At 41.6% G+C, this 26,529-nt stretch overlaps 1 protein-coding gene across 1 annotated transcript; it reads right to left on the reverse strand.

Moving 5' to 3' along the window:
• Positions 1-22,343: 22,343 nt before the first annotated feature.
• LOC147460084 (uncharacterized) lies at positions 22,344-25,150 on the reverse strand. The gene is made up of 4 exons (XM_086511675.1): positions 25,101-25,150; positions 24,917-25,008; positions 24,453-24,514; positions 22,344-23,132 (listed from the first exon to the last, which is right to left on the reverse strand). The coding sequence occupies exons 1-4, from the start codon at positions 25,148-25,150 to the stop codon at positions 23,064-23,066; spliced, it is 273 nt and encodes a 90-aa protein (XP_086367801.1). The 3' UTR covers positions 22,344-23,063.
• Positions 25,151-26,529: the final 1,379 nt, after the last annotated feature.

The raw sequence follows: 26,529 nt of genomic DNA on the forward strand, positions 1-26,529 counted from the left end.
AGAGGGCAATCCTTTTGGCCTATAAAAGAAGGCCATTTCTACACACATTTCATAGCGTGAAGTTGATGCAGCAAGGTGGGTGTGAGATGGTGAGAGTGAATCAAGGCGGGAGCTCCAAAAGGGTATAATCCCTTTGTAACCTACTTCTTGTTTTGAAGTACTAAAGCCATTGAGTGGATGATTTCCCATGGACGTAGCCCACATCGGGTGAACCACGTATATCGTGTGTACTCTCTCTCTCTCTCTCTCTCTCTCTCTCTCTCTCTCTCTCTCTCTCTCTCTCTCTCTCTCTCTCTCTACTCTATAATCTATAATCTTTTGTGTGTGAAAATTTCTCTCCCCATTAAGTAGGCTACTCAAATATCTATTTAATTACATCATATTTCCTAACATATTATGCTACCAATCATAATTAAAGCAGACAAACATGGATGCAAAAAAGATAAGGGGCAATGCTAATGGACAAGAAACACCTGTTTGTGTTGATGGTTGTGCTTGATTTGAAGATTGAACGAGAGAAAGATTCCGTGAAGGTCCAAATCCTAACAGTAGCAACACGTTCCTGTACACACTAGGAAACACAAAGAATACCTCTAGGAGGCACATCAGTGGGAAGAGGTACCAACCCTTATTGAACACAATTAAACAACATAAGGAACCCTAACCTAATTATTTGCACTCTCCCTAAAGAGTCAAGGGAATAGGATATTGTAGAGATTGGGGGGGAACCCCCTAAGGCTAAAGCCCTATCCTCGTTGTTGAGAAAAACAAAGTCATCATCCGTGAGACCATATGTGCCATCCGTGTAATCATGTAAATCGTCTTCATCATTAGAGGCACCAATGTTTACTAAGAATGGTTGTGCTTGATTTGAAGAGTGAACGAGAGAAAGATTTCGTGAAGGTCCAAATCCTAACAGTAGCAACACGTTCCTGTACACACTAGGAAACACAAAGAATACCTCTAGGAGGCACATCAGTGGGAAGAGGTACCAACCCTTATTGAACACAATTAAACAACATAAGGAACCCTAACCTAATTATTTGCACTCTCCCTAGAGAGTCAAGGGAATAGGATATTGTAGAGATTGGGGGGAAACCCCCTATGGCTAAAGCCCTATCCTCGTTGTTGAGAAAAACAAAGTCATCATCCGTGAGACCATATGTGCCATCCGTGTAATCATGTAAATCGTCTTCATCATTAGAGGCACCAATGTTTACTAAGAAGGTCACTAAACATCTATAATCATCTTGGTAAAAAGGGTAGGCTTGTGCAATGGGAGAGTTGCTCTCTACTAATTATGGATCAACCGTGGTCGAGAGACGTATCAACCATTCTAACTCCTCAAAATTCCACTCACATGCTAGCGTATCTACCAAATCTCATTCACAGGAAAGCACCAAAAAGACCATGTGAAACACTTGTGAAAAGTAAAGAGGGTACATGTCACCCAAGGCAAGAGTGGATGACTCTAGATTACTAGCCATATTTGTACACACAGATAGATGATGGTTAGAGTGAAAATATTATAAGGGTCGTGTCAAAAGGTTGTGTCCTTGTGCATAATGTGTTTTTATGATTTTGGGTCATGTACTAGAACTTGTAGGTTTCCAATTTATTTTTTGGTGTCTCTTGCTCTTTTACTTGTTTTTTTTGTCTTGTGAGTATAAGGCTTTATATATACATTCCCTAAGATTGGGAGATTGAGAGGTCAGGGAGGAAGGTTGAGAGGAAAGTGAGTGAATGATGAATGCCAGTAAACACTCTCTCCTTCCTTGGCTAGATCATACCTTTTGGAATGATGTCGTCATCTTTTGAAACCAATTGTTCCAAGTTGTTATGGGTGAAGACTTTGACCAATAGTTTTCGATCGTCCTATGCGTTTCATCTAGTTGCAAGGGTGGTAAGATACTCTCCCACGATTTCATTTGCAACATTGTTGTAGGTGGTGCACTTACAACGGGAGGTGCAAATGCTTCCTTGTTTGTATAGATATGTACAATGGTAGGTGGAGGTTGTGTCGAAGCTTCTATTTTCGTACTGGAACTACATGAAGAGCAAGAAGCTTCATTTGACTCCCCTGTTCTTGAGCTAGGTGGAACAAATCATTCTTTCTGTGTTACCCAAACTAGCTCTGGAGCGAGTGTGTAGCATTCTGTGATTTTTTTCTTTCCGCAATCGTCAATTCGTTTTGGAGCTACAGAATTGGGTTCACTGATTAGGGAAAATTTGGACTCACAAAGGGGCCTTATAAGGAGTTTGACTTCCTCTCTCATGTCCAAAATGGGCATGCGGTAAAATTTTTGCAAATCAACTCTAAACTTGGCGGAGATTTGGCAGCTAGAATCTACTCTTCAAGCTCTTTCTATTGATATATAGCACGCCACGAGATTCCTCATATTTTGAAAGATTTTATTTTTTATTCTCTAGATTCTAGATGGAGTTGGTAGAATCTACTCTTCAAACTCTTTCTATTTATATATAGCACGCCACGAGATTCCTCATATTTTTAAAGATTCTATTTTTGATGAGCTTGAAGAGTAGATTCTAGCAACTCCATCTAAAATCTAGAAAATCAAAAATAGAATCTATCAAAATATGAGGAATCTCATGGCGTGCTATATATCAATAGAAAGAGCTTGAAGAGTAGATTCTAGTTACCAAATCTCCACCAAGTTTAGAGTTGATTTGCAAAAATTTTACCGCCCGTCCGTTTTGGACATGAGAGAGGAAGTCAAACTCCTTATAAGGCCCCTTTGTGACTTCAAATTTTTCCTAATGCATGGGTCAGGTGACAAGTAAGAGCACAATTTACGTTTTGGCACCCAGATTTGATCATTTCCTTCATAGTAGCCTTGGGCTTCCAATAGTTTTTAGGAATCCAACGCAACGTTTCTTTACATTTCTTGGGGGGAGTGGGACGTCTCTTACCAGGCTCCAGTCTTTTAGTACTAGCTATGGTCACTAAAGAAGATTTAGGGACCCACTTATATGTTTTCTTTGTTATATTAGGATGGGTCTTGTGTGTCTCAAGCTTTATTTCAACTACATCAGTTGAAGCTCTAGAGAGTTGGGCTATGGGGACATATGGTTCAACCTCTTGGACATGCAATGTTTTGGGTTTCATTTTCTTAAGAGGCAATATCTCAGGGACTATGGCTTAATAAATCTACCGCAAAATGGCTTACTTATATAGGGACATGTGATGATCATCAAAAATTGGTAGATAATTGGGGTGAATACCTTCATAGCGTTATGTGGTGCAGTCCACAACCCATTGATATCGCACAGCTAGAAGCTATAGATGTTGAATTGTATCGTAATGAGATGACAAAATTGAGAGTTAGCTCAACAACAAAAGAAAGCAAAAGAGAAATCACAGTCCACAGAGCAACAAGACCCCACAGACTTACACCTTGCACACATGATTGTTTCAAATCCTACACCACAGAGGAATGTAAGGTTGTGTATATAAAGGCTTAGAGGACACCTATTGATGGAGTCAATGGAGTCTATGATGGTCCAGCAACAGTTAAGAAAATAGATTTAGCATACCCAGGTAAGGAGTTCAAACCTGTTTTCATTGCCCAAGATTTGACAGAGACTGAGGAGTATGTACTTAAAGAATTTCTCAAGGAATTCAAGGATATATTTGCTTGAACATATCATGATATGAAAAGTGTTCCACCTTCCGTGGTGCAACACACAATTTCCATGAATAGCATGGCTAAACCAGTCTAGCAATGACCCTACCCAATGAATCCTAAGTACGCAAAGATTGTTCAAGAAGAGATTGCAAAGCTTGTCAAATGTGGATTTATATATCCTATTGAGCACTCATAATGGGTGTCTCCAATAGTTATTGTGACAAAAAAGAATGGAAAACTCAGAGTCTGCATGGATCTCAAGAAGGTCAATGCCGCCACTAGGAGAGACCATTACCCCTTGCCATATTCAAAACATGTGCTTGAAAGAGTCGCAGGGAAGGAAGCTTATAGCTTTTTAGATGGGTACTATGGCTACAATCAAATCACCATTGCACTAGAGGACCAAGCTAGAACAGCTTTTATAACCAAATTTGGAGTGTTCAAATTTTGTGTTATGGCTTTTGGCTCAACCAATGCCCCTGCTACCTTCCAAAGATTAATAAACATTGCTTTTAGAGAATATTTGAGGGAGTTTTGCAAAGCTTTCTTATATGACCTTTGTGTTTCTTCTTCTTGGAAGGAACATCTATCATGTTTACAAAAAGTATTTGAGAAGTGAAGATTGTCAAATGCCAATTTTGGATTAAACATGGAGTCATTTTAGAGCATATAGTGTCCAAAAATGGGATTTCCATAGATGAGAGCAAAAGTAAAGCCATTGCTGAATTGCCACCACCTACAAACTATAAAGGAGTTCAAAGGTTCATGGGCCATGTTGGTTATTACCGGCAGTTTATTTTAAACTTTGTTGAGATAGCTCGCCCATTGTTCAAGCTTCTTATTGAGTTCCACTGGACCGTGGAGTGTGACCATGCCTATGAGTTATTGAAAAGGGCCTCGACAAGCGCTCCCATTCTACGAGTGCCCAATTGGAATGTAATTTTCCATGTGCATATTGATGCATCGAACTTTTCTATTGGGTGTGTTCTAGCTCAACCAGGAGAACATAAATTGGACTACCCCATTAGCTTTGCAAGTCATCAATTAAATGATGCTGAGAGAAACTACACCACTAGTGAGCAGGAAGGTTTAGCTATGATTTATGCAGTAAAGAAATTTTGCTTGCCAACAAATTTTTTTTCTATGTTGATCATCAAGCATTGTTGTATCTAGTAAAAAAACCTTGTTCCACGGGAAGAATTACACGATGATTGTTAGTTCTTCTTGAGTTTGATTTTACCATTGTGGTGAGACCCGGTAAAAGACATGTCATGGTGGATCATTTGTCTCGCATACCCAATGGTGAAGCCCCTATAGGAATCGATGATGAATTTTCCGATACTTCCTTGTTCCTAGTAGAGACCATGCTTGAATGGAGTGAGAAGATTGTGAACTTTTTAGTTAATGGTTTTCCACCAAAGGAGCTTCGTAAGGATATAGCTCGAAAACCGTTAAAAAAATGTGAACCTTATTCTCTAATTGCAAGAACTCTCTACAAGATAGGGAAGGATGATATTCTTATACATTGTGCTCATGAGGATGAGTAATTATACATATTGCAAGAAGCCCACATGGGTATAGCCGGAGGACATTTGTCAGGGGAACTAACTGCTAGAAAGTTGTTGCAATCAGGCTATTGGTGGCCTACCTTATTCAAAGATGCATCACTTTTTGCAAAAGGGTGTGATAAATGCCAACGTTACAAGATCACAAAGCAAAAGGATAGGATGCCCTTACATCATCAACCATTTGAAAAATGGGGTTTAGACTTTGTAGGCCCAATTAGTCCGGCAGCTCATAACACTCAATCTCGATATATTATCATTGTCACTAACTATGAGACAAAGTGGGCGGAAGCTAGGGCGACATGCAAGGCTGATGCAAGGTCAACTACCAAGTTTCTCTTTGAGAACATTATTACGTGATTTGGTTGTCACTTTGAGATTGTGATTGACAATGGTACTCATTTTATAAATGGAGTGATAAAGGAACTCACTACCAGCTTTATGATAGCCCACCATAAGTCTATACATTATTACCCTCAAGCAAATGGCCAAGCTGAGAGTACTAACAAGAACTTAATTTCTATCTTGACCAAAATAGTGGAAGCTCATCGCACAGATTGGGATTTGAAGCTGACATCAGCTCTATGGGCTTATCATACTTCCTACAAAGTGGCTATTAATTGTACACCATTCAAAATGGTATATGGCCAAGAAGCAGTTATACCATGGGAGTTTGTAATTCCTAGTCTACGAGTAGCTTCACAAGAAGGTTGGGATGGTAACCCTTTAGTTGCACGTTTATATCCTTGAGAGGTTAAACGAAGAAAGGCAATTGGCTGTGCAAAATGCACTTGTGGAGAAAGATAGGAGAAAGAAATGGTTTGATCGTCATCTAAAGAACAAAGATATCAATGTTGGGGATAAAGTCCTTATGTATGGTGTGCATAACGAGAAGAAAAGTTAAAATATGCGGGAAAAGGACCATATAAAGTATGCAAAATCACCCCACAAGGTACCATTCGTGTGGAAACTCTTGATGGAGTTGAAACCATTGGATTCCTCAATGGGAGAAAATTTAAAAGATATTATGATCCTTTGAGCCAAGAAAAGCTACGTGCCATCCATCAAAAAAAGGCAGCCAAGGCACAAGTAGAGTTAAAGAAGATACAAGCTCAAGCTGAGACTAAGGAGCCAACAATGTATAAGATGCCAACGAGAGGCCAACCTTGGAGTTACACATGCATTTCACGTTGAAACAGAGGATGATTGCTTGCACTCTGACACACCTCTACGATACCCTATTAAGTTAAATAGCGCCTGTGAAAAAGTGTTATATAATGCCTTATTGGACACGAGTGCTAAATATAATCTTCTATCATATGGGGTATGGTGTTAGTTAGGAAATCCATCTCTATCTGAGAGTACTGTCCAAGTCAAGGGTTTCAACAAGAAAAAAACTACGATTTTTGATCATGCCTATTGGAACTATGGAAGGCAATATAAACCTAGGACGTACGTGGATGATAGCGACCAAATGCACCATTGATTGGGGGACTATCCCAACGGAGAAACGAACTCCTAGCCCTGCCACTCAAGCGATAGTCCTTGAGATATTATCTCCTGAGGAAATAAAACCCAAAACATTGCATGTCAAGAGGTTGAACCATATGTACCTATGGCCCAACCCTCTAGAGCTTCAACTTCTATAGTTGAAACAAAAAATGAGACACACAAGACCCATCACAATATAAGAAAGAAAACATACCAATGGGTCCCTAAAGCTTCTTTAGCGACGATTTCTTATGCTAAAAAACAGAAGCCTTGTAAGAAACGTCCCACTCCAAAAAATGTAAGAAAACGTTGCGTTGGATTTCTAAAAGACTATTGGAAGCCTTAGGCTACTATGAGGGAAATGATCAAATCTGGGTGCCAAAATGTAAATTGTGTTCTTACCTGTCACCTGACCCATGTGAGACAAATCCTGTAAAACAATGAAGCTGATTGAAGCTCGTGGGAAGGGAAAGATCACAGAACACTATACACCCCATCCGGAGCTAGTTTGGGTACCCAAGCGAGAATAAATTGTTTCTCTCGGCTCAATTATAGAAAAAACAAATGAATCTTCTTGCTCTTCATGTAGTTCATATACGGAAATAGAAGCTTTGACATAACCTCCACCTACCATTGTACATATACATACAAACAAGAACGAATTTGCAACTCCCTTTGTAAGTTCACCACCTACAACAATGTTGCAAATAAAATCATGGGAGAGTACCTTACCACCCTTGCAACTAGATGAAACGCCTAGGGTCGTCAAAAACTATTGGTCAAAGTCTTCACCCATAACAACTTGGAACAATTGGTTTCAAAAGGTGACGACATCGTTCCAAAAGGTATGATCTACCCAAGGAAGGTGAGAGTGTTTGCTGAAATCCATTATTCACTTGCTCCCCTCTTAACCTTCCTCCCTGACCTCTCAATCTCCCAATCTTAGGGAATGTATATATATAGCACAATACTCAAGAAAATAAAAATTATAAAAGTAAAAGAGCAAGAGCCACCAAACAAACCTACAAGTTCTAGTACCTGACCCAAAATCATAAAAACACATTATGCACAAGAATCAATCTTTTAACATGACCCTTATAATATTTTCACACTAAACTGTTGGGGTATAAAGCCCAATGTGGTCGCCCAGGTAAGTGGGCGGGCCGCCAGGTATGTACACATATTATTTTGTAAAAACCTAATAAGAACTCACTATGCTCTACACATTACAGTAGAGCGAGTTCACCATATCGTCGTGCTCTTCTTCTCGCACTTTCTCTCGCGTCGCACTTCCGCTCGTACTCCTTCAACTGGTATCAGAGCTCAGATCGAGGCTAGGGGCAGCACTGCAGGAGGCTAGAGTCACCAGCTCAGATTGGAGTGAAATTCGACAGGCAAAGACACGGCCCCAAATCCTGTAATGTGCTTAGAATTTCATTCTGAGGTCATCTCGGTCACCGTTCGGCTTCGACAAAGTTCTGCGCAGGCCATTTTTGACTACGTGATCTCAGCGGGTGAGGATCCGACTCTGCAAATTTGGGTTTTTCGGCCTACGATTGCAGGTGCTGAGGATATCGACACTCCCAGAGTGTTGATTTGTGGCTGTCTACACATCGAAGGACGGCTCACAGTTCTTGGAGGCGTGTCACATACGACACGGGCACATCTACACACAGACTGTAGGCGACATCCACTAGTTCATCAGGTAGCTTGTGTTTCCTGCTTGATATTCCAGATTTCATCCTGACATTGCAACTACTTCCACATGGGATGTATTGTCAGAGATGATGTATGTCTGTTGAGGGTTTGCTGGTTGTGAGTCACGCACCAAACAACCGCCGCAACGGTTACAGCATACAGTGGGAAATTTGTGGATGTATGACTTTGTGGGAAGTCTATGTACTGTCAGATTTATTACAGCCTTTGTTGAGGGTCGAGTGAGGTTTTATTGAGATGGAGGATTCTTGAATGTTGAGATCCTTTCGATGATACAGGTCTTGGAGCAATCCCTCGAGCACCCTTAGATAGGCAGCTAGGATGTATTGACTGTGAAATAGACAGTTGGGATTGCATCTTTGCTTTACTGCCGTTGAGGCATTGTCACAGTCTATGCTTACAGGACAGTGACAGGACAGTCAGAGACAGTACATGTGCAGGACAGGTTTACCCACAGCTTACATTGTCAGAGAGACAGTGGTTTTTTGAGCTGTTTTTTGGTCTGTTTTTAGTACACCAGAGCCATTTTACAAAGGAGACTGTGCCAAAATTTATGCAGAATATGAAGCTTTCTTGGTTCATTCGACTGGTTGATATTGGTTCAGAGGTCAGTTTACAAGGGAAACTCTGCCAAATTTTTCCCAGAAAAGTAAACTACTGTGAAGCGTAGCTATGGCTGGATCACAGGACACTGCTCTTTACAATATCAAGAAGCTGGATGGAACCAATTTCCCATTGTGGAAGAAGCAGATTTGGCACGTGTTGGTACAAAAGAAGCAGATAAAACCTATAAAGCTCAAGGGGATAAAACCAGAAGATATGGAGGAAGATGAATGGAGCGAAATGGATGAATTGGCACTTTCTACCATTATGCTGACTTTGGCAGAAAGCGTTTACTTCAATGTAGCAGACGAGATGTCGGCTTATCAAGCATGGTTAAAGCTGAGTGATCTTTATGAGAAGCAGAGTGCAGCTTCACAGGTATACTGGCTTAAGAAGCTTGTTGACTTGAAGATGAAAGAAGGGACACCTATGTCCAATCATCTGAATGAACTCAACACAATCTATAGTCAGTTGTCAGCTCAAGGTGTCAAGTTTGATGAACCTGTTAGAGCTATGTTCCTGTTGATCACATTGCCGGAAAGTTGGGACACTTTTCGCACAGCTTTGAGTAATTCTGCACCTCCAGATGGTTTGAACATATCAGGTGTAGAAGGAAGTCTGCTTACTGAAGAAACCAATAGAAAGACAATGGACAAAGGCAAAGGAACAGCCTTACTTGTCAGGGGAAGGACCAAAGAGAAGTACAAATGTGGAAAGAGGAATCAGTCTCGTAGCAAGTCCCGCAGTGCTAAAGGCAAGAGTGACATAGAATGCTACCATTGTGGCAAGAAGGGTCACATGAAAAGAGACTGCAGAGAATGGAAAGAAGAAAAAGGCAAAGAGAAATCTGAAGACCATGGTGAGAAGAACAAGTCCTCAATGAAGATTCAAGAAATAAATGTGACAAACACTGTTGCAGAGGATGACAGTCTAGTGTCAGGAGACATCTACTTCTTGAAGAATACAATGGACTCAGCTCTTCTTACAGCATCTGATGGAAATGCACTGAGTTTCTCGATTATAGACTCAGGGGCATCACTTCATGTGTCTCCAAACAAGGAGTGGTTTACCTCTTATGTGACCACTAAAGATCATGTTCGGCTAGGCAATGGGCAGACATGTGAGATCTTAGGTGTTGGAGATGTTCAATTGAAGTTTAATAATGGATCTTCTTTCACACTGAAGAATGTGTGACATGTTCTCGCAATTACAAAGAGCTTGATCAGCACAGGTTTACTTGATGATGCTGGCTACGTCACCACTTTTGGACAGAACATGTGGAAGATATCCAAGGGTTCTATGACAGTAGCACATGGAGTAAAGTCTGGAGGACTTTACATGATTTATGTATCAAATGTCTCTAAAAATGTAATCAATGTAACCGAGCAGCCGAACGTTTCTTTGTGGCATAGCCGGTTAGGACATATGTCCAAGAAGGGAATGGAAATCTTGTCTCGTTCTGGTTATTTGCCTGGCTTTTCATTTAATGATTTTGAATTCTGTGAACATTGTCTGTATGGTAAGCAAACACAGCAGCCACATAAGCATAGAAGCAGTAGAAGAGATACACAGTTGGCACTTGTTCATAGTGATTTGTGTGGACCTATGCCTAACCTATCTCTAGGGGGAGCTTCTTACTTTATGACATTTATAGATGATTACTCGAGAAAAGTATGGGTTTACTTTCTCAAGCACAAGGATGAAGCGTTTAGTGTTTTCAAAACGTTTGTGACACTTGTGGAGAATCAGAGTGGCAAGAAGCTTAAATGCTTACGCACTGACAATGGTGGAGAGTATGTTTCAAAGGCCTTTCAGGACTTTTGTGAGTCAAAAGGTATAAAACGTGAACTTACTGCTCCTTACAATCCTCCTCAAAATGGTGTTGCTGAGAGGATGAATAGGACCATACAAGTGAAGGTCAGAAGTATGTTGTCCAATGCACAGCTGCCAAATGGGTTTTGGGCTGAAGCTGTATCAACAGCTGTTCATCTTGTAAATAAATCTCCTAGCAAGGTTTTGCAGAAGGATTCAGTGCCAGAGATGGTATGGTCAGGCAAAATGCCCTCATACAAGCATCTTAGAGTTTTTGGCTGTGAGGCATATACTCACGTTCCAAAGGAATTTAGGAACAAACTTGAGCCAAAAAGTAGAAAGTGCATCTTTCTAGGCTATGGTGATTCTGGTGAGATGGGGTACAGACTTTGGGATCCCGAATCCAGAAAGGTTGTCCGCAGCAATGATGTTCACTTTAATGAATCCAAATATCATTCTAAACCAGAGAGGGTTGAGGAGATTAGAAGAGTTGTCTTCCAAGAAGATGGACCTGCACGTGCAAGAAAAAATGTCAGGGCTCAAGAGGAGCAAGGACAGGATAGAGTGGAACCACAGGTTGTGGTTGAGCCTGAGCCACCTATTGTGCGTAGATCTGGACGTGTCACGCGACCTCCTGATAGGTTTGTTCCATCTATGAAATATGTCATGTTGAGTGATTGCAATGATCCTTCATGTTACAAGGAAGCAGTGCAAATGAAGGACTCCGGGAATTGGCAATTGGCCATGCAGTCAGAGATGACAGCTCTGCATAAGAACCAGACATGGAAACTAGTTAAATTACCACGAGGCAAAAAGGATCTACCCTATAAATGGGTTTACAGGAATAAGATCACCGCTCATGATAGTCAGCCAAAGTACAAAGCAAGGCTTGTTGCCAAGGGATTTAAGCAAGAACAAGGCATTGACTTTGATGAAGTCTTCTCTCCGGTGGTCAAAATGACTACATTGAGATGCTTTCTTGCATTGGTTGCCATATTAGATTTGGTGTTGCACCAAATGGATGTCAAGACAGCGTTCTTGCATGGTGATTTAGATGTGGAAATTTACATGCAGCAGCCAGAAGGGTTTGTTGAGAAAGGCAAGGAAGATTGGGTATGCCAATTGTTAAAGAGTCTTTATGGCTTAAAACAATCACCGAGGGCATGGTACCATAAATTCCACAAGTTTATGCTTTCTCAAGGCTACAAACGTAGTGAGTTCGATCACTGTCTATATACAAAGAAGGCTAAGGATGGTAGTTGGTTGATCCTTATTTTGTATGTGGATGACATGTTGATTGCTGGCAAGCACTTGGAAGAAATTTCAGCTTTGAAGTCAAAGATGGCAAAATTGTTTGACATGAAAGACATGGGTGAGGCAAGTCATATACTTGGTATGCACATTGAGAGAGACAGATCAAAGAAGTTGATTTGGTTATCTCAAACAGAGTATATTGACAAGGTTTTTCAACGTTTCAATATGGAGAAGGGAAAGGCATTGAGTGTTCCATTGCCACCATATGTGAAACTTAGCAAACAAGATTTTCCTGTGTCTGAGGAAGAACAGGCTGAAATGGATAAGATTCCATATGCGTCTGCAGTGGGTAGTTTGATGTATGCAATGATTGCTACTCGCCCAGACATTGCATTTGCAGTGGGAGTAGTAAGTCGATACATGTCAAACTCAGGCAAGAAACATTGGGAGGCAGTGAAAGGAATATTGAGATACCTGAAAGCTACAAAGAGTATGCGTATATGCTATGGGTGTCAGGAGCTAAGTGTAAAGGGTTTTACAGACTCAGATTATGAAGTTGACTTAGACAACCGAAGGTCTACGTCAGGGTATGTCTTTACATTGGCTGGTGGAGCAGTATCATGGCGTTCTAGATTACAAGATTGTGTTACTCAGTCTACTACAGAGGTTGAATAGGTTGCAGCATCAGAGGCATGCAAAGAATCAATTTGGCTTAATCGACTAGTAACAGATTTGGGAATCAAAGAAAAGATGCCTGTGTTATATTGTGATAGTCAAAGTGCTATACAATTGGCTCGCAATCCAGTTTATCACTCAAAGACAAAGCATGTGGATGTGAAGTATCATTTCATCAGGGAAATGCTCGAGGATAAGCAACTTCAGCTTGTCAAAGTTCACACCATAGAAAATCCTGCTGATCTACTTACAAAAGGACTTCCCTCAGAGATCTTTGCGCATTTTCGCAAGCAGTTAGGTGTGGGGTAGTACATCACTTCACAACATCTCTTGTATATTAGCTTGTATAGTAGCTTCTCTCACACTTAAAGTACCACATTGGACTTTAAGTGGGAGGTTGTTGGGGTATAAAGCCCAATGTGGTCGCCCAGGTAAGTGGACGGGCCGCCAGGTATGTACACATATTCTTTTGTAAAAACCTAATAAGAACTCACTATGCTCTACACATTACAGTAGAGCAAGTTCACCACATCGTCGTGCTCTTCTTCTCGCACTCTCTCTCGCATCGCACTTCCGCTCGTACTCCTTCATAAACATCATCTATCTGTGTGTACAGATATGGCTAGTACGCTAGAGTCATCCACTCCTACCTTGGGTGAGAGGTACCCTCTTTACTTTTCACAAGTGTTTCACATAGTCTACCCCGTGCTTGCCTATGAATGGGATTTGGTAGGTATGCTAGCATGTGAGACGAATTTCAATGAATTAGAATGGTTGATATGTCTCTTGACCATGACTGATCCATACGTAGTAGAGGACGTCTCTTTGATTGCACAAGCTTACCCTCTTGACCAAGATGACTATAGATGTCTAATGAGATGATCTTAGTGAACATTTGTGCCTCTAATAATGAAGAACAGTTACATGATTACACGGATGGCACATATGGTCTCACGAATGGCACAAGCTTACCCTCTTGACCAAGATGACTATAGATGTTTAATGAGATGATCTTAGTGAACATTTGTGCCTCTAATAATGAAGAACAGTTACATGATTACACGGATGGCACATATGGTCTCACGAATGCTGACTTTTTTTTTCTCGATGATGAGAAGGATAGGGGTTTAGAACTAGGGCTAATAGCCTGTTCCCTTGACTCCTCTTTAGGGGGTGCAAATAATTAGGTTAGGGTTCCTTATGTTGTTTGATTTTGTTCAATAAATGTTGGTGCCTCTTCCCATTGATGTGCTTCCTAGAGGTAGTCTTTGTGTTTTCTAGTGTGTACTGGAACGTGTTTCCATTGTTAGGATTTTGAACATCATGGAATCTTTCTCTCGTTCACTCTTCGAATCAAGCACGATCATTAACACGAACAGGTGTTTCTTGATCATTAGCATTGCCTCTTGTTTTTTTTAGCATCCATGTTTGTTTATTTTAAATTTGATTGGTAGCACAATATTCAGTGATTTGCTTAGATTAAACATTAGATTCAATGTAATTTTTTGTCATAGTCCCTTGTCTAGTTTTAAGAATTAAGCAGTCTGATTAAGCTAGTTTGACCAAGTTAGGCATTGGAGATCTTCTCTTAATACCATGGGGAATGCCTTCCTAATAATCAATGGTTACTTTAGGTTCTTAATCTGATTTAGGCAGCACTGTTTGCAATGTACTAGGGCTTTCTCATGGGCTTAGTTCCTATTGACCTTTAGCTTAAGTATTATAAAGGGAGTTTACTAGTGTGATGAGCCTGGGAATGGTAACAATTTCATATGACCCACCAAAGTTCAAAATTGAAAGGCAATGATAAACAAACAAATAAAAGTGCCAAGAATGTAAAATCTTCACTCACATGTAGGGTAAGTGTGCCAAAAAAAATCCGGGCCCCTCTTTAGAGCCCGTCATACCCGAATAAATAATGCAAGAGCTGCACCAGAAGCAGAACAATGAAGTTTGAGTTCTTGGTAGCGGACTGTCGACGTGCTCTTTTGTGGTTGGTCCATGAGGAGGTTCGATCCTTGCTGGAGTCTTTGGCTCTAAATACCCCCATGGAAGGTCCCTTATCAGAGCGCACTTTTGTTACACAGGAAAATGAAGATGCTTATGCCGCTTTTGCTGCAAGCCATTGCCGGTGATGACACCTTTTGCTACAGATGCCCCAACTCACTGGCTATTAGTCGAGCCCATGGCCGATCGAAATGGACCAGAAAATTGTGCACAAATGCCCCTCCAATTTTGTCGTCTCTAAATGGGGACTTCTACCCTATTACCTATGGTACTAGAGCCCTAGAGGTTCCTAGTGTGGGCGCTTTTCCTTGAAAAGAAAAAAGCCCAAGGCATACAGAATAAGCACACACATCAAAATTGAATCAATGTGAAAAAACTTTGGGGGGTCAAAGAAAAAGGAATAAGTCAGGCGATGATTTCATGAGAAATTCCTTTTATCGTAGCTTAACTACAAGGTCTTCTAGGTATAGCCTCTAGTCAGCCCTAGAACATGAAATACTTTGCTCTCGCTATTAAACAGCTTGTCCATGGTATTAATAGTTGACCTCTAGTGCCTCTCGATCGTTAAATTAACGACCCTACACTTATTTATTTTTTTATCTTTACAATTGCTTATGTGTTTGATTATATTACAGTTTAATGTTTTACTGCTAACAAATTGTTTATTATTTTGTTACCAATCAATTTATGTGCCTATAAGTGCATATGCTTTTTAATTGTATATGAGAATGCAATTACTGTGCCAATTTTGGTTGATTTTGCAGTGAGACTGAAGAAAGCTAAGGACATTCAATCTTGGATGCTCTTCCACCTCGATGAACGGGCTTCATCTCAATAGCTTCTGGGAATTGAATCTACATCAGGAAGGGGGACATGTTAACCCTCACGCACACCCTATCACCTTCGATAGACGCCTTATTATTTATTTGGACAAGGCTTGTCGGTCCAATAGGTGTGTAGGTGATTGCCGATGAGAGGCACACGACTTATCTTATTTTTATAGTTGTTTTGCAACGGTCGACCACTATGGACGCCCATATGTGAATGGGTCAAACTCTTATAAAAGGTCCATTTGACCTAAAAATCCTCATTCTTGGAGGTGCAAGCTAAGAAGTGCTCTTGCTCCATCTCTGTCTCCTTCTCCTTTGTGTGCTCATGGGTGTGTGTATGTGTGTATGTATGCTTGAGAGAGAGAGAGAGAGTGAGTGAGTGATCGAGCATTGCGGCGGCATCAACGGTGGCAAGGTGGTTGAGCGCAACATCGGCGGTGACTCCTTCTTCTTTGCAGCACAAGATCCTTCATGACAGAAGCATTGAGCGGTGAGTGACACACCATTGTTTCTTTGAGCTTGCTAGGACTGTCTAGTTGTGTGCTTGCAGCCTTCAAGGGTCTCACATAGTGCACAGGCAAGTTTCCAGCCTCTGACACGTGCGGCAAAGCGCACACTTGTTATTGCCAATTTGCCAAATCTATGTGCCATTATTCTTGATCCTAAATCAATGGATATAACTTTGGCACGAAATAAAAGCCTTGTTTTTCAGTAAGTCTATCAAAAGCACTTTTCTTTGCACAGTAGAGAAATAGTTTTCAAATGAAATTTCAAAGACATAAACACAAGTAGGACTTGAAATTGTATAACCTTGTAGCCCCTCTAAGAGCATTTTCCTTCACTAGAATGTGGCTCATAGCCATGTATACTAAGAAGTTTAGAGTTGTTGGATGTACCTTGTATGCCCTCAGGGCTTGGTTCATACTGACCTTCGATAAAAAGCAGGTAGACATGTTGCCGAGTTTCCCCAAGTTTGTATGCTACGAGCATATTCCAAATTTTGGAAGCTTATAGGAAAAATGCCTCAAAGTGAAGTCTTGCTTCGTATAATTTCATCAAGGAGATGAGACAAAATTGAGCATGATTGCTTTTAGCTAACAGGTACTTGGGTTGACACTCGAATGTCAACGCAAAAGCAAATCAACATTGTCGATCTTTCCTAGAAGAATGGCCTTGCCAAATCATACAGCTTATGGAGAAGCATGAAATTGCCCGATATTACAAGAGATAGCTCCTAAAGCTTAGCTACCAAATGTTAGCAAGTTTAAAACTGAAATGATTATATATATATATATATAGAAAATATATATAGCCATTCTCTTGGAAGCCTTGCTTCTCCCCTCCTCTTGATAGTACAAAAAGGACATATCAAAGAGATACTGGCTGACGTAATACACAAGCCGGTTCTTAGCATCCTTGTTACGGAGCATTTCTCCCTAGTGAAAATTGATATACCATGGTGCATCGTAAGGCATTGTCGTGTTAAACAGAGGTAGAAGAAAACTAACCCCAATGATTTTTAACCTTTTCAAGTATGATGCCACATGACAAGCATAAAAATATCAACAGTAATTGCATAAACATAGTGTACCTGTCCAATACTGCTTGCATACACCGGTTAGTAAGTACCTTTGAGAACTTATCCGATCACGCTTGTCGACAATGGGTTGATCATGATTGTTTTTTACTGCCTGGGTTGCATTAAACTTGGTTGGGAGCCATGCCCTACCAAATTCAAAACTCTTTACAAGTCATCATCCATGCTTGACTCGCTTTTACTGCTACCTTGCCTTGTTCAAGGTTGAGGAGCGTCATTGAAACCCTTGTATGGATTATCTTTGTTGGAGCCTTTCTCCTTAATCCGGAGATAATGGCATGCCTTGTATGTATTGGAACCTAATTAAAGGGGCATGACAAAGCTTGGAAATGTCAGAAACTATTGTAAAGATAGTCGTGATATCTTCCTCAACAAGTTCGTATAATGTTTCTGCAAAATGAGCTCTAGATCAAATTAGCATATAAATAAACCAAAACATGCTTGACCTTGTTCTAGCCTCTTGGTCTACATAAGAGGTCTACACAAGCCTTGCTCGAGGGTAGCTTCATTAGAAATTGAACTCCACAGTCATTGTGGGTAGCCTCACACAGAGTCGTACTCTGTAGCCAAAATATGACCAATGTACCTTGGTCATCTGGATCCGTACTCCGAAATGATGACCCGTGCATTGTTTGATACATCCATATGCTACCATGTGATCAAAATTGAGACAGAGTTTAAAGAAAATTGAGCTTTCCGATCCCCGACATTGTCAAGTAGGATGTCGTTGATGGAGCAAAAGACGTCGTGCGCACACTCACACACCCATACAACTCAACACCACACAAGGAATTTACTTAAATTCCGGCCCACACACACCATCACTCAAGAGCTCAATAAAAATACTACCCACAATCTCAATTCAAACTCCAAACACCTCGACCTACAAGCCCTTGCCTGCCCGCAGACACTATAAAGGTGAGTCGAGTTGATCAACACTTAAAATCACACTTGATGGTCACAAAAATATACAAGAAAAACCATCAAAAACTCCAGCCACAAAATGCCTCTCTCAAACCATTGCAAATCCTTCACCAAACTCCACTATGTTGGACTCTTTGGAGTAGCACCAACCCTAACGGCACCGATACAGGGTCACATAGTCTTGCAGTAAGCTGCACCTTCTTCCCTCAATTCCTCGCACACACACGTCAATGGAAACCTCAGAACTTCCATAGACTCTCCCAAGTGCAAAATTGAAGAGAGAAATCTCTCATTCACTCCTCCACACACGCAAAAAAAGGACATGAACGCGACGGGACTGCAGTAGACCACCTGTAGGAACCCTGCTTTCTCCCACACACAGAGAGGTGAAAGTGCCAAGACCTGGCTTCAAAAATACTCCCTCAGCTGGAACACTCACGGAACCATGAGTGATGTGTCAAATTGAAGCCTTTTCACACCATTTTTGGTCTTTTTTTACCTTTCTGGGCCCAGTTTTGGCCAATTTTGACCCTGGGCGAGCATTTTTTGCGGGAAAAACCCCAAACGGACTCCAAAATTCACCAAATTTTGATTGATCCTTGATACCCAAAGTCCTTTTCCACATCCCCACATTTCATTTTTTACCATTCTAGGACAGTGCACGTATCATCACAGATCAGGCAGCGTAAATAGATAGTTATCGCATGTGCCAAACTTCTTGGGCGGGTCAAGGGTGTCCACACCTCCCACTTGCATTATTCACATTCTAGAAAGCTCAAAAATATTTCCTAAAGCCACTAAGAACCATATCCAAGGCCCTGATACCCTATCGAGGCATGTACATGTGCCCGACGGTTGGCACTGAAGCATGAATATTTACAATGTGCACACGTTGCATCATTTTTAAAACTTGAAACCACTTTGAAAATCTCCCAAATGAATATATTTACATCTCTTTGTACATATGCCCATGCATACACGCACTACTTTGTACAGACCAAAAGCAGTCTATCATCATTGCCCAACCACAAGTTGAGCATTTATGCTCAACACTTGCATCAACCTGTGACAAAAACCTATAAAAGTGACCATAAACTTCCTCCAAGATCATAGGGAAACTTACGCATCCCCATAGAACCAAATACATGCTCAAGCAGACCACCCCTATCAAAGGGAGAAGCATCTTTTTTCTTTTCAAAATGCCACCGCCCACGTGGATCCCATGCATGATATGAATCTTCTCCAAGGTTTTCACATGCCATGTTGCACCATAAGCTATCACAATCACTCAAAACCATAGAAACCTCAAAATGTATCTTATGACTCGAGCTCATCCCATTGATAATCATAAACCTCACATTATCTCCTTGATGCAACAGTTGCTCTTCATTTTTCATGACCAAGAGACCTTCACTCCAAGCATTAACAAATTCACTCCGAAATTGAAAACTCTCTTCAAAAACGCTATCACTAGCACATTCTTCTTCTTCCACATAAGACATTTTCCACTTGAAAAGCTGGAAACATGCATACAAAGCCATATAGCACCTTATAATCAAGTCTTCATCATGCCAACTAGCCCCAAGACTTGCTAACTGCCAATCAGGATCTTCACAGATAAGAGAGTATGGCTCAAACATACATTGAAGCATGTGAAATGCGTCCATAAGATCACTATGCAAGCAAAAGATCACTTTAACCTCCTTGTCTACCCCATCCTCAAGAAGTTTATACTTAACAACCGCATGGCGCATATCATCACGAACATCCCTTGGATATGGAACTAGCATCAAATCCTTGCACATATAGAACCTGTTTCTATCACCCTCATGACCCAAAACCTCTTCATTGTGATCACTAGAAGGTTTTTCAACTCCTAGCTCTGGTAAAGCCCATGGACCAAGGTCACATCATCTATCATAGCATCATCCTCTCTTGCATCATCTTCACTCGGTGTAGAAAGCCCTTGTCCATAGCCCACCATCTGATCATCAAAGCAAGCATCCATATCATGTTGCTGCAAAGCTTCTTCCCAAAAGATACGTTGCTCTTTGTGCAAGGCTACCATATCCTTCATTGGATCTAGTGATTGTATATCATCATTGCATACATCATCACATACATCATCGCACCAACTCTCACAAGCATAAGATGTGTCACCACCATAGGTTGCCTGATCCTTGTCAATTTCACTCTCATCATCTTCACTTCATGTGCTAGTGCTCAAAGTTTTGCATTCATCTACTATGTCCTTGCCATTTTGCACCATAGGCATGTGTACGGTCTCTAAAGTTGCATTACATACTTCATTTGCATCGACTTTGCACATATGGGCATCCACACCTGTATCCAAGTTATCATCCTTGCTAGCATGAGCACCTGCAATTGTGACTTTATGCACATAAAGGTCATCCACACTATCCATACCAGGTATAGACAAAGGGCACTTCATGCCTCTAACAACACACACCTTTCTCTCCTTTTGTAGCACTATCTTCAATGCTTCACGCATGGAATTGGGCTCTTTCTCTTGCACTTTCACTTTAAGGACCGGTCATAACAAACTTGTAAATACCTGTACTCTTTGGCTATTTGTAAAACCAGAATAGAACTCCTCTTGAGACATGGCTTCCACATGCAATAGAGCATCTTTCCACACTCTCCATGCATCTTGGTGAGGGATCACTTTCTTGAACCGCTTCAAAAAGCATCTCTTAAACCTGTCCCAATTCAATTTTTCATCATGTGACAAGCCCTCAAACATTCTCTTGCATCACCTCTGACCACCAGATTGATGCCTGCAAGATTTTGCGCTTCACTTGGAACTCGACAACATAAACATGTCAAATCAAACTCATATGATGCAAGCCAATCCTCTGCATCCTCGCAACCTGTGAAAATTGATGGTTGGAATGGCACCACCATCTTGAAATTATCTTTAACATCCAAAATGTTCATACATCACTACTCAAAATCCAAATTTTGGGTGCACAACCGGCAATTTTCGCTCCCCATTTGGATCGCCAAAGGATGATGGAGCAAAAGACGTCGTGCGCACACTCACACACCCAGACAACTTAACATCACACAAGGAATTTACTTAAATTCCAACCCACACACACCACCACTCAAGAGCTCAATAAAATTACTACCCACAAGCTCAATTCAAACTCCAAACACCTCGACCTACAAGCCCTTGCCTGCCCGCAGACACTATAAAGGTGAGTCGAGTTGATCAACACTTAAAATCACACTTGATGGTCACCAAAATATACAAGAAAAACCATCAAAAACTCCAGCTACAAAATGCCTCTCTCAAACCATTGCAAATCCTTCACCAAAACTCCACTTTGTTGGACTCTTTGGAGTAGCACCAACCCTAACGGCACCGATGCAGGGTCACATAGTCTTGCAGTAAGCCGCACCTTCTTCCCTCAATTCCTCGAACACACACATCCATGAAAACCTTAGAACTTCCATAGACTCTCTTAAGTGCAAAATTGAAGAGAGAAAGCTCTCATTCACTCCTCCACACACTCGAAAAAAGGACGCGAACACGACGAGACTGCAGTAGACCACCTGTAGGAACCCTGCTTTCGTCCACATATAGAGAGGTGAAAGTGCCAAGACATGGCTTCAAAAATACTCCCTCTGCTGGAACACTCACAGCACCGTGAGTGATGTGTCAAATCGAAGCCTTTTCACACCATTTTTGGTCATTTTTTTACCTTTCTGGGCCCAGTTTTGGCCAATTTTGACCCCGGGCGGGCATTTTTTGCGGGAAAAACCCCATTTGACTCCAAAATTCACCAAATTTTTTACGATTGATCCTTGATACCCAAATTCCTTTGCCACATCCCCATATTCCATTTTTTACCACTTCTAGGACAATGCACGCATCACCGCAGATCAGGCAGCGTAAATAGATAGTTATCGCATGTGCCAAACTTCTCGGGCGGGTCAAGGGTGTCCACACCTCCACATTCTAGAAAGCTCAAAAACATTTCCTAAAGCCAAAAGAAGCCACTAAGAACCATATCCAAGGCCCCGATACCCTATCCAGGCATGTACATGTGTCCAACCGTTGGCACAAAAGCATGAATATTTACAATGTGCACACGTTGCATCATTTTTAAAACTTGAAACCACTTTGAAAAGCTCCCAAATGAATATATTTACATCTCTTTGTACATATGCCCATTCATACACGCACTACTTTGTACATACCAAAAGTGGTCTATCATCGTATCGAAAATATATAATTTGAACAATCAATATCTATCTTAATGGTATGAACCAAGCATACCTGTGGTACAACTATCCATTGCCATTGCTAACCTCTTATCAAAAGAAATTCTTCGGCTAGGCTTGCACCGTGTAACCTTGTTTTCGGCATGCGGCACCTTGCGGACGTGGTATTTGGTTTTGCTCGGCCATTGCATGCGGCCTTGAGGACGTTCCCCCTCCACGTAGGGCCTTGCTTTAGCATGGTGCCTGGGCTTCAATGGGTGGTCATCCTCTCAAAAAGGTTTTGTCATCCTTGGTAGTCGTACCGATTTCAAAAAAATAGGCTACAGAAGCTCGTCAAATGGAGACTGGCTATCTTTGGCCATGGGCTAAAGCTCTTACAAGGGTGGTTCCCAAATTAGGACGCCCCCCAAAAAACTTGAGGGAAAAAAACGTGGTTGTAGCAAAGCAGGGTGCAAGTGAGGGGAAAAAGGGTGATGGCACCCTTTGCGGGCGACATCTGCTCATGCTGCAATGGCGAGAATCACTCCCCTTGCTATTGCGAACCAAGCAAGCCTGGTCATGATGGATTTCGTGCAGGCCACCATCGCATTCTTGTCCATCCAAGAGGGCTTTCCCTCGTGGTCTCTCCCCTGTTGAACCCACCATGGGAATCCCCACATGCAAGCGGCTACTCCTGCGACCTCGTCCTCTGTCAATCTGCCTTGTCACCTTCATGAGAGAGATCAAGAGAGATACCAATTGAGTTCATGCTTCCTCCCTCCTGCAAATGCCATAGCCTTCATGAGAGAGAGAGAGAGAGAGAGAGAGATCATGCATAGCCATGCAAGGCCACCTTTTTCCTTCCTCCATAGCTCCCCTCTCCCTTGAGCTCTGATACCAACGTGAAACCAGAGGGGATTGAACCATGCAACTCACCATCCAACCGTGTCCTATATAGGCCATAGGCGTGACCACTCTTGACATACCATTTAATTTTCTATTGTAACATGTTCAGTAAAACGGTATCTAGGCGATTAGTGTGATCGTAAATGAACTAGACCGCACCATGACGTCCCCGTATAATCACGACACTCATCGTACTATCTTAGCATATTTACGGTATCACTTTTCATAAAAATAATTCCAGTAAAAGTCTTGTTTCTCCATCGTATGTCCGTTCTATATATCTGTGTATATATATATATATATAATGACTAAATCAATATTTTTGGGGGTTAGATAATCTCAAAAGCCGTTGCTTTTCAAAAGTGCTGAAAAGCGTGAAAATTTGAAAAAAAGCGTGAAAGGTTAAAGGAAGCAAGTTTATCTAAAATTGAGCCACAACTTCACCTGACCTACTTGGGTTAGGAAATGAACTTGCTTTTTATTGAAAAGCACCAAAAAGTATGAAAAGCACTCAAAAAGTAGATTTTTACAAAATTGAATGAAGTGTCCCTCTGACCTAATAAAACTTGGAAATGGCCTTGCTTTTCACTTCAAAACATTGCAGCGATGCACAACAAGCATGTGAACTGAAAGTAAAGAAATGAGCATTAAAAATCTATTTTTCTTTTTTTTAAATGAGACCCAAAAGTTGAGAATAATTTTACACTTATCAAAACTCTCAAAAAAGGCCTCAAACTTGAGCGGTTCTTGTCCCTATTTGCATTGTTTGTTTTGGGCTATCCACTCGTGCGATAGTTGTCGTTGCTTGATGGGTGTAGCTTGCTCATTGTAAAAAACATGGTTCCTCTCAATGTCTCTCCCTAACCCATGCATCCTCCTCTCTGCTACCATGTGTATCGCCCATGCATCCTCCTCCCACTTTTATCCACCCATCTTCCCCTTTTCCTTAATTAGAAGGGTGATACCCCTCAAAAAATGATTTCCAAAATCAAACCCACCCACCACATACAGCCATAACAGCAAAAACTAAAGCCTCTGCCATATTGTTTTAGTGAAGTTCATCCTCCTATTGGCTCCTTTTGGCTCCTTCGATATTATATTCAATTCATCCCCAAGATTCCTTGGGATTCTCTAGTATGTCCCTTTCTAGAGATATACTACCCTTTCAAAAAAGTTGCAGGCTTCGAACACAAACCTTCAGGAGATCGCTCTCCCCAGATACTCCCGGATCCACTCGAGTGCCTTCGTTCGGATGCACTATCTTGTCACTCAAGTCATTAAAAAAACTTACCAAACCTCTATACGTGTCGCCCAGTTGAACTACGCAGGCGGTGACTGCTTGAGAGAGAGAGAGAAAAACGTGCCATCTCCAATGTGTGTGTGTGTGTGTGTGTGTGTGTGTGTGTGTGTGTGTGTGTGTGTGAGAGAGAGAGAGAGAGAGAGAGAGAGAGAGAGAGAGAGTGAGAGCCTCTTATGCTCCTGCCCAATACAATAAGGAACAAATTGCCATCGTTGCCTAGTCTTCGCTGCCTTTTCCTTCAATTTCCAGAGGGTATCACATGAGATACCCTCTAATAAAGCAATAAAAGGGATTGGGCCGCCCCTACTACTACTACTCGCTCTTCTACTTTGTGGTGATTATTTGAAATTTGGACGCACTAGGATCAAACTCATGTGCAACAGAGAAGAATGAAGAGCTACTGCAATCACTTGGGCAAGAGTCCACGACGCTCAGATTGTGAGCCTTGTCCCTTCAAAAAAACCATTCCCTTTCATGCGCAACCACAGACTGTCGCGTTTGCGTCTTTATCCCTAACAGTCTTCATGTCTTCATCCTTGCCACCAACGCTTTCCCGCACCCGCCCCATTGCATATGTGCAACAGTGTTGCCATCCGTCACCTCTTCACTCTGCTGTCGTCATGCGCCCACCATGTGGCATTGAACTCCTTTTTCCTATTTGATGCAAAGGGGGTCTTCTAAGATTCCCCCTAATAAAGCTCTCATATGTCTTTATAAAATCACTTAGTGTAAACTCGTTCCAAATGGAAATGTAGGGCTCGAAAACTAATAACTTCATTATCCTCAACGTGGAGAATATGCTACACGATGTGGTGAGCCAAGTTTCTACTCTCTTAGCTTTTTGACACGTGGTTAGATAGCGTCGCTTGTTTTGCATTGTTGGACACCACCTTTCAATCATTGCTTGCTTTCTTCGTCAAACCCATCATGCGTTCTAGACCTTCCACTGTCCACCAAGTGTATGCTAGGTGTCAAGACGTGGCTTGCCCTTACGAGTTCCATGTCTTATACCACATGACACTCACAATTGTCGGAAAGAAATGATGTCGCCCCGTAGGTTGGCTTATACCACAGGACATTTTGTGTCAACTTCCAACTTCACATTAATCAATTGATCAAGAAACCCAATTTAACATGCCCAATGCATTGTCGTGACGCTCTATGCCCACTAGGAGGAAAGCAAAAGAATAATAAGTTTTTTCGGTAGAAGAATGGCAAGTAATGCCGTTTTTGCACCGAAGGTGACTAGAGATTGTGTATGGCAATGGTTCGGTTGATATGAAAGTCGAATGGGATATTTAGTGATGCTTGATTAATATGTATGCCAAATGTGGTGAAGATGTAGTGCTTTGCTATGCTTTAGTAAACATGTATGCCTCTTGAGGCGAGGGGAGACGGGTTCTCAACCTCCGCCATATGATGTGTGGGCAAGCTTGGCGGATCCGTGTTGCGACTCGGTGCAGTTCACGTCACTGTAGTGACCCCCGAAGAGCATCGCAAACGCCACCCTCTCTTTCCCTCGCTCTCGCGGCGTTGTTGGTAGCCATAGCCGACAGTGCAGGCTCTTTTCTTTCACATTATAATGCTCTAAGGCCTTTGGCCTTGGGCAATTCACTCAAATTATTTAAGCAAGGGTGCATGCCCACCCCAGCACACACCCGTACTCAGGTTTTCCACCGGTTGTCGGCCAAGGCTCGACATAACCTCTTCGACAAGGGCCGAAAAAGTTGTCAACAGGCCGTCGATTTTCTGCACACTTTCAAAAATTGCAGAAATTGCAGAAGTTGGTAACGGTTAACTTTCGACGGCTTGGAGATTTTCAAACAGGTATCTATTACAACTTGTTTCTTCAAGAAGATTAAGTCGTATGCGACGTCTGCGACGTTTCAAAGCAGACATTTATGTTTCAAGCAGTGTATTTGGATGATTAGACTTACAGATTGGACAAAGTTTTGACGGGAAGGCATAATTA

Source organism: Adiantum capillus-veneris, chromosome 4 (genome assembly GCF_014529385.1).
Source record: "Adiantum capillus-veneris isolate H3 chromosome 4, ASM1452938v2, whole genome shotgun sequence".
In the NCBI taxonomy this organism is placed as follows: domain Eukaryota; kingdom Viridiplantae; phylum Streptophyta; class Polypodiopsida; order Polypodiales; family Pteridaceae; genus Adiantum; species Adiantum capillus-veneris.

What these genes read in the sequence shown, in the direction of transcription:
- LOC147460084 (XM_086511675.1), bottom strand. Translation starts at nt 25,150, where the DNA reads ATGGCAACACTGTTGCACATATGCAATGGGGCGGGTGCGGGAAAGCGT. An exon ending in GCGGGTGCGGGAAAGCGTTG is followed by an intron (nt 25,009 to 25,100) that starts GTGGCAAGGATG and finishes GTTTTTTTGAAG; the next exon opens with GGACAAGGCTCACAATCTGA. An exon ending in TGCACATGAGTTTGATCCTA is followed by an intron (nt 24,515 to 24,916) that starts GTGCGTCCAAAT and finishes GTGACAAGATAG; the next exon opens with TGCATCCGAACGAAGGCACT.